General features: G+C 44.4%; 1 protein-coding gene across 1 annotated transcript; it reads right to left on the bottom strand.

The window, feature by feature from the left end:
- Nucleotides 1–5914: 5914 nt before the first annotated feature.
- LOC111865257 (histone H4 transcription factor-like) lies at nucleotides 5915–7579 on the bottom strand. The gene has a single exon (XM_033751747.1). The coding sequence runs from the start codon at nucleotides 7577–7579 to the stop codon at nucleotides 5915–5917; it is 1665 nt and encodes a 554-aa protein (XP_033607638.1).
- Between the last annotated feature and the right edge of the window lie 1814 nt (nucleotides 7580–9393).

A 9393-nucleotide genomic window follows, 5' to 3' on the forward strand; every position in this document is an offset into this window, starting at 1 on the left:
CCTTGTGATTTTTTCTTTGGGGACACTTAAAGGCGCAAGTGTACAAACATCGCCCCACAACCCTGCAAGCACTTAAGGAGGCAATCACCCAGGCAGTGGCTGCCATTCCACCTGAAATGACACGAAGAACTATGGACAACTTCCAGGAAAGGCTTCGTCAATGTGTGAACAATGGAGGACGCCATTTACCGGAAATAATTTTTAAAACCAAGTAATGTAAAATAGCATCGTATTTGTTGTTCACAAATAAAAGTATTTTTTCTGTATCTTCCTTTGTTTGTTTGTAACCGCCTTTTGAAATACGGGAGGTCGATTTGCCGGACCCTGTATCTCTCCAGCGTATCCTAATTCATTTTGTACCTGCAGCACTCCACAACTGCCGCGAGTTGCATCCCCATCTGGAACTGAGAATAAAGGAAAACAGTATTGTCCATTGCTGCGCAACGGCTACAATGGGAACGCATACTTCAGCGACAACGAATACATGGGAATTGTGAGTCCCCACAGAGACGAATTGAATACCAACAGACCGTTGCGTGGGAATATCCGTAACAACGGATTGGTCGTTGCGTAACAACGGATGAAACCAAACACTTCTACAAGGTGTTCTGTATTGAGTAAGGCTAGCATTTCCTAAGCAACGGATTGCTCGTTGCGTAACAACGGATGAAACCAGACACTTCTACAAGGTGTTCTGTATTGAGTGAGGCTAGCATTTCGTAAGCAACGGATTGTTCGTTGCGTAACAACGGATTGCTCGTTGCATAACAACAGATGAAACCAAACACTTCTACAAGGTGTTCTGTATTGAGTGAGGCTAGCATTTCCTAAGCAACGGATTGTTCGTAGCGTAACAACGGATTGCTCGTTGCATAACAACGGATGAAACCAAAAACTTCTACAAGGTGTTCTGTATTGAGTGAGGCTAGCATTTACTAAGCAACGGATTGCTCGTTTCGTAACAATGGATGAACCCAACTACTTCTACAAGGTGTTCTGTATTGAGTAAGGCTAGCATTTCCTAAGCTATTCCCTATTCCATCCGAATGTTGGATATAGAAGAGTGTAGTGGTAAGGACCAGCAGCATATACAAAAGACAGACCCGTCCTCTCGTCAGAGAGGGCCCCCACAAGAACAAGACCGTAACTGTCAACCAGTAATAAAGATCTGGTCGCAAGCCCCAGATGGGTGCTTTATGCCAAGACAGACTGGCCGACTGACCGTCGGTCGTAACATTGGACTCAGACTCAGACTCGTCAGAGAGGGCGCCACGCAAAAACAAGACCGTAACTGTCAAAAAGTATTAAACAGGGCCCGGATTTTGATGACCTGAAAATATTTAAAAAAATGACCTATAGAATGACCGAAAAAATCCAGAAAATGACCTAAAATATGACCCAAAAATGTAATATGCAGGGCCCGGATTTTGATGACCTGAAAATATTTAAAAAATTACCTATAAAATGACCGAAAAAATCCAGAAAAATGACGTAAAACATGACCCAAAAATGTAATATGCAGGGCCCGGATTTTGATGACCTGAAAATTTTTAAAAATGACCGAAGAATCCAGAAAAATGACCTAAAGGAGAAACGAAAGAACACTTCGCTTCCATGTTATTCACATTTCAGAAAACATGAAGAAAAATTCCCTAAAATGGCCAAAAATGACAAGAAATACCCTTAAAAGTCTAAACAGTTGCCAAACAGTTACCCCCAAAATGAAAAAATGACCTTAAACCTAAAAATGTAAAAAATAATGACAAAAAATTACCTATAAAATTTACATTTCCGTAACCAGCAGCTCATATCCGATATTTATATATTTAAGAGCATCGCATAGGATACAAGGAAAAAAAGATGACATGTCATCAAAATCCTGGCCCTGGTAATAAATATCTGGTCATGAGCCCCAGATGGGGCTTGACACCAAGATTTGCTGACTGGCTGACTGACCGTCAGTCGCAATGTGACTTTAACTTTGACTTTGAGAGTTCAGTATCAGAAGTGTGACAAGAGATTCTGAGTGAAATCACAGTAGAGATTCTGAGTTTTGGATTCGACTCTAGCGAGACAGAGGCAGGTTGTGCTCAGACTTGGCAGAAGAGTTCCCGGTGTAATGGCGCCCTAAGTGAATAAGTGTACGAGTGTGTGTACAAATAAGCGTCCAATAAAAGAATTCTTTCCGATCCGAAGACCCACGTGATTTATACGTTTTGCGTCACACAGCCGACACGCTACAGTATACTTCACTTCCTTTCAGTTGTATAGAGTTGGGGCCTACATGGTACTTCCCTCTTGATCTGTTTCCCGAATCCACTTATGGACCTATCCCTCATTATACTGAAGGCTCCTAGTAATAGTGGCCTACAGCTAGAGCAGTATATTATGTAAGGTACGAGTATTTCTTTAGTAAAGAGGCTTCAGTCTCTCGACATGCACTTGCTGTGTACAACGCCTCTTCTTGATCGCATCGCTTACCCAATGTACTGAGGACTATTATTATTTCTTATTGCTAAGTCCCTTGTACTGCGGCCACTTCTGGCCTATTGTACCAGCCCCAGATGATAGGCGAGGGTGATTGTGGAGCAATTGGTGGAATGAAGATTGGTAGGGGAAACCGAAGTACTCGGAGAAAGCTCCAGCGCCACTTTGTCCACCACAAATCCCACTTGACCAGACCCGGGATCGAACCCGGGCCGCCGCGGTGGAAAGCCAGCGACTAACGCTTGAGCTATGGCGCGGCCCTACTGAGGACTAAGTCTCTTCGATCTACTCCTGCGGATTGTTTCGTCATACAGCAACATCTGCTGAAGTACATCTAATTGAAATGGTTCTGTCCCTTTGTCATACTGTTCATTGCTTTTTCCTTGCGTAAGAAGAGTTTGTCTTGCCACTTCTTGTGCAGTTTCATTCTGTGAGGTAGTCCTCGTAATTGTACTGTATGCTGGGACTGTCTCTTACTGCCGATGAATGGTGCGAGTTCGGTAGCGACATGTGTAGTTGTGCTGTACACGTAAACTGCATACGGCACAAACTCACCCCAGTTACGCTAATCTTCGCTTACGTAGTGGCTTCTCTCTAAACTGCCATTGGACTCTGGCTGAAATGCTGTGGTCTGCATCTTTCTGATCCTTAGTAACTTGCAAACGTTCTTGAACAAAGTGCTCAGAAAGTTTGACCCTTGATCAGTCAGAATTTTAGCAGGTGACCCAAATTTCAAAATAATATTCAACATGAACGCCTTAGCTGTTGCGGTGTCGCTACTATGAATTTACTAAGTTCATCTTGGAACGTTACTATGTATTTATTTCCTGATTCACTCTGTACCAGCGGCCCTGCGATATCCAAGGGACACTTCTCAAAGGGATGATGCTGTTGCGGTTATTTCCATAGGCGCTTTCCTTTCCCCCCTGAGTGCTTTATTCAACTGACACTTAGTGCACTTCACATTGGGACAACAGCAACGCTATACCAGACATGTACGAGTATAGGAATTATGTTAACCGTCACACAGCAAATAAACTCACTTTTAATGTTTTGCAATTCGATCTTTATTCCTGCTACATGTTTCGGTCGTAAAGACCATCATCAGGCAGTTATATACAGGAACACGTACAGTTATTGAAGTACTGATATGGATCCATATCAGTGCAACGTGTCGTATTGTATACTAACAGAAAACTTTGCTTCAAGTTGGTGTTTCAATTAAAGTAGAAGATACAAAATAAGATAAAAGATAAAATATAAAAAGCAAAACATATATAGAAATTTATAATATGTTGAATATAATGTCGCATGTCGTGAATCCGGAAGGGATACTTCCATGGAAACGCAAAAACAATTAGCCGCAGCATATGAATTGCCCAAATAACAACGCGTTTCCCAGGAGATGAAAGGACAACAGAGGGTTCGTTGCGTAACAACGGATGAAACCAAACACTTCTACAAGGTGTTCTGTATTGAGTAAGCGCTAGCTATGGAATATTAAAAATATAAAAAGTATTTTAAGAAATATATTAAATTTCTTTAGCGTGGTAGGTTAAGATATATATATGCCAGCTTAAATACACGTATTTTCGTTTCCACTGTTACAGTGTAGGAACTGGGCATGTATGTTGTTTGTAGGTCTTTGTTGTACAAGCTTCCCACGTAGTAACCCCGGTCGTGGAGCCCAAAGACAAGTTCCTACGATGTGCCTTTCACCCTTAGAGTCATATTCTGTTGAACCTATCAGGTTCTGTCCCTTGAGGACGTTTAGTCTATGAGCACCATAATTCACCTGACTTGGTAACGTTCTCTCTTAGCTTGAGGAATTCGCATTTCCTCCCTACGTAGCCTACTGAGTAGACTGGACCGCCGACCGCTCTACCTGCCTGTACATTCCCGAGCTTTCCAAACAGTTGTAACATAATATCCCTTCTGGGTTCTTGGCTTTCATGCCTTGTAGAAAACTGATTGACCCTCACGTCCTTTCTGCCCTTAAGAAAGCACCAGCTCGTCACGTGACTGTTTCTACCACAATTACTGCAATTCAAATTATCCGAAATCAGGTTTGAAACTTTGTACCTCTCAGTCTTTGAAAATATAGCTCTCTCCTTTTCCAAGGATGTCTTGGCTATCTCGTCGAAATTGCCGTCATTTCGACTCCTGTCTGAATACAGACCCTGCACAAAGCAAATATTTCTTAACCTGTCTGACAGAGATAAGATTCCGGCTCAGTGTATGTAGTCTATTAATTGTCCCTGATTTTCCAAGTTCCCATGAGCAATTACGTTTCTTGTCTCTCCCTCAATTCTCGTTGCGTCCCCGGTGTCAATAACTTCAAACGCTGTAACTACATTCGCTATAAAAGCGAAAATTTCCCTTCTTTCACCCTTGAATGTGGCTACAAGTTTTAAAACCTCACTGATTGCAACATATTCTGTCATATTTGCGTATTGCTATCGGCGTTTACAATCTCAGTATCTAAATTTGGATGAAAGGCATGAATTGAGCAAGCACTCACCCTTTTGGAAGTTCGCTGTACGCCTGCCGCGTAGACTACTTGCAACACGTTGAAGCCTGCTCTGGACTAGCCCACGTTGCAGCACGCCCGTTGGCTGGACGCCTTTGCCTCTTCTGCTATCTGGATAGGGCTTCGTTCCCGAACTGCCTGGCTGTCTGCCGCTAGTGGGACATAGAATCCTGGCTCGAAATTCCACACTTCCTTCTGGCGGTTCCTCTATCAGGATTCCTTCAGCTTTTCTCACTCTTTCTATCTTAAGGCTGTTGCAAATTCTTTTTCCGACACTTCACAGACATGTGACGTCGACGTGTTGGTACTGTTGTTCATACCCACCCATATCTGACGCCAGTGTTGTATCCCACTTAGGCTCGCCGAGCTGTGGGCGGATTCCGTGTTCGGTGGGATTAAAGTAACAAACGACAGCAGAGAATTGGATTGAACACTATATATTACAAAATTAGTACATGCTTGATAAGTTAAGTGGCACATTGCAAATTCTCTACATGGGGTGCTGCCCCAGTACTCGTCTAGTCCTGTCGTCTCGAGTCCCTCTGCTCCGTTCCACCGTCCGTCCTTACCCGTCAGTCTGGGTCCTGTCCTTCTCACATGTGTGGGAGGGGAGATGCACATTTGCTTTGTCTGCGAGCTGGTCCACAACTTCGAAAGAATATATAAAAATGCTCTCGCATCCATTTCCACACATGCAACAGAATGCATATAGGGTTCTGGTGAGAAATCCAGGCTGAAATAGGGTACCTGGAGGACCTTGGTCTTGTGGACGCGGTAGTAAACATTCGGGTGCCATAAAATATTGGAAAATTCTTTAACAGCTGAGTGACTGGCAGCTTCTCGAAAAGGACTCAACTCCATGGAATTAATTCAGAATACGGTTTAATTTATCTGACTTCAACCTTGAAAAATTGTGATATATCCTGGGGGCAAGACTGACACCTCATCAGTGTTTATCTCTTGAGTGGACAGAACATTCCCACTTTCATCCAGTTCCATTATTGTGATGAGAACCCCACGCCCTGCTGCCTCCTGCTTCAGAGAGTCACCGTCGTCGAATACTGCTTGACTACTGCCACAGAGCGGCTGGATGGTACAAGACTCTGGCTCCTTCACATCATGCGCTTCGTCCAGAATCTCATGCCGCTCTGTCTGTAACCTGAAGTAACCGTACTCATCACGTTTGTACTTAAATCTGCAATGCCCTGATGGCCGACAGAGTTTGTGCTTAGAAAGGAGATGACGTGTGAGCAGCGAGCCACGTTGGTATCGATTGTCACACATGTGACAGCAGTACATGGGCTCATAGGTTCCCAGGTGGATCCTGTCACGATGCCTGCGAAGCACATTGGCGCTGCGACATGAGAAACGACACCCTTCCTCCTCACAGCGGTAAACTGGGCCAGGGTAGTGTATCTTCAAGTGCTTTTCCAAATCATACTTTCTTTTGGCTGTGTATTTACAGAAGTTGCATTTGAATGGCTTGCTGTTCAGGTGTCTAAAACGAATATGAGTAACAAGGTTCGATGCAGAATAGCAAGTGATGTCACAGAAGGCACACTTGTAACGGTTGACATGGCAACGTGCATGCTCCTGCAACAGTCTTTCACTTGAGTAGTACCTGAAACAGTGTGAACACTGATATCCTCGCATTTCAAAGGGAATCTGACGCTTACAGTGGTCAGAGAACTTTGTTTTATTTGCAAAAAGTTCACCACATGTTGGACAGCCCACAAGTTTCTCCTGTGTATGTCTTCTGGTGTGTTCTGCCAATTTGTAATTTGAGCGGAACACAGACTTGCACCCGCGCCAGCCGCAGTGAAAGCGTCTTTTCACATTATTACGAAATGAGTTGAAATGTAAATGTCCTTGAACATGTCTGTAATACATGTGTGGATTGTTGAATGTTCGTTCACATTGGCCCCAACAACAGTCAAATGCATATGGCAAATTTGGAACCACGTTCCTTCCGATGTCACTAAATTTGCAAACTGGCAGTCTTAAACGAGACAAAATATTTGAGCCAATGTTCTTTATTTTCGTATGATATGAATGGAAATTGACGTGTCTAACTATTTCATTGGAGTCTGCAGATTCGAAAGTACATGACCTCCACAAACAAGCATATACACCTTCCTGTTTTTCATTCATTCTGACCTCAAGGTGCGGTATGTGGAAACTGACGTGGCGCGCAAAGTCGTCGAGGTTATGAGAAAAGTGACCGCAGTCCTGCCATTCACACTGCAGATGTAGCGGCTCATCCCTCAGATTTATACTCTTGAGAACGCGCGTATTTTCAGCAGTAGGTAATTCATTGGTTTCTGTACTATCACTCTCACTTGAGTCACATCGCTCCTTATGTAACGGGGTTTGCTCCCTTTCCAGCAATGTCCTACATTCCTCGTTCGTCTGTTGCGCGTGAAATGACTGGCTGCTCTCCAACTCATCAAATATTTTCAGAAGGTCGGCTTCTGTGAATTCCTCGCTGAGATTGAATGCACTTGTTCCAGGCAGTTTGTCTGCTGGTGATATTCCGAATAAGATATCCTCCGCATTCTGCATAGTTCTCACTTGGTTATTGCCTCCAGTAACAATGGCTAATATAACTTTGACGCAGACCGATATTCCTTCGTTATTATATGCGTTGCAGTGGAAACGTGTTTTAGTCAGCCGTTGCCTAGGATTGACGGCTCTGCGACACTTCGACTCCGAGCTTCTGACATTTAGACGTCACGTAACTTTTCTACAGATTCGTCAAGATTTGTCTGTGGTCTGCTTTATGGCTTTGTCAGTATCTACACTGTACGGCGTCTACAGGAATAGTAAATAGGAAAGAACTGTAGAAGGAAGAGGCTATGGCCTAGACGAGACACCATCCTGATATTTGACTGGAGGTACCGAAGAAAACAACGAAAACCTAAGAAAATCTGGCGTTCGAGCACCTTCTGAATACCGGGCTGGAACTTTACTGCTACTCCCAACACGCTCGGTAGAGATCTCTCAAAAGTTTTAAACACAAAGAGACATCGCGGTAAAATAAAAAGTGTTTGGCAATACTCTTGTAATGTATTATCAAGTAGCAAATATCAAAACAAAAAGTTGTTGGAAGAACTAATTGCGTACTTCCCTTTCACTACACATTGGGTATTTGATACGACGCTGATCTATAGAGAACACCACATCTAACAGTTTGTCTACTGTTGCGTGTGTGTTCGTTGCATCGGAAACGCGTTTACTTAACAGTTTACTAGCAAGTGCTGTCTCCTCTGGCTCCACTGTTTCTGCTTTCGGGCTCTAGGTGTGGAACACATCGATAGCGAGGTGATGCCACAAATATAATTTCATTTATTTTTAATATGGAATGTACCCCCATTGTTGTGGGGGTATATTAAGTCCATGAAGGGCTGCAAATGGTCACCAAGCAGTATAACATAGCGGTCACCGGTCAATGACGTGTTTAGGTGGACGAGCGGACCCAACTCATGCCACGTGAACACACCCCACACCAGTTTGGAACCACCACCAGCCTGCACGGTGCCTTGTTGACAACTGGGGTCCATGGCCTCATGGGGTCTGCGCCACACCCGAACCCTACCATCCGCCCGAAACAACTGGTACCGTGACTCATCGGACCACGCCACATGTTGTCAATCCTCCAGGGTCCCATTAGCGACGTCACAAGCCCAAGTGAGGCGCTGTGTCCGGTGTCGTGGTGTTAACAGAGGCACTCTGGTCGGTCTTCTGCTCCCATATCCCATGGAAGCTAAAGAACGCTGCACTGACCTGCTGGATATGCGTCTGGTACCTCCTGCGTTGAATGTGGATGTGATTTCAGCCAGTGTCGCTTGTCTGTTACCACGGACAATTCTAGCTAGACGCCTCTGGTCACCATCATTAAGCACCCGTGGTCGGCCACTGCGCTGTCCACGGTGGGTGGAAATGCCTTCCACAAGGTATTCCCGGTACACACCTGACACCGTGGATCGAGGAATGTCGAATGAACGCACTTCAGAAATGGAATGTCCCATCCGCCTGGCACCCACTATCATGCCCCGTTCAAAATCGGATAATTCACGTCGGCTTGCCATGAGCAGACTGGCCGGTGTTCAACCTGACTCACGAGAGAACACCTCACAACTAATACTGCTCTGGGCATTCCCAAGCCGTCAAGGGACGGTGGCGCCACTAAAAATAAATTTACATACTGCTATCCCATGACTTTTGGCACTTGACTGTATTTCCTGTGTGTACCAGGCACACCGCAACAAGCTCATATATACGATGGGGTACCCAAAAGAAACCGAACTAATTTTTTTGTGGGTAGAGCTTTTGTAGTACCGCGTTTTGCCGCTATGAGCGCATAGAGCCAACATTCC

The sequence above is a fragment of the Cryptotermes secundus genome, unplaced genomic scaffold, assembly GCF_002891405.2.
Source record: "Cryptotermes secundus unplaced genomic scaffold, Csec_1.0 scaffold975, whole genome shotgun sequence".
Classification (NCBI taxonomy): domain Eukaryota; kingdom Metazoa; phylum Arthropoda; class Insecta; order Blattodea; family Kalotermitidae; genus Cryptotermes; species Cryptotermes secundus.

Bases quoted from the DNA above. Each gene is read 5' to 3' on its own strand.
- LOC111865257 (XM_033751747.1), bottom strand. From the start codon at position 7,579: ATGCAGAATGCGGAGGATATCTTATTCGGAATATCACCAGCAGACAAA.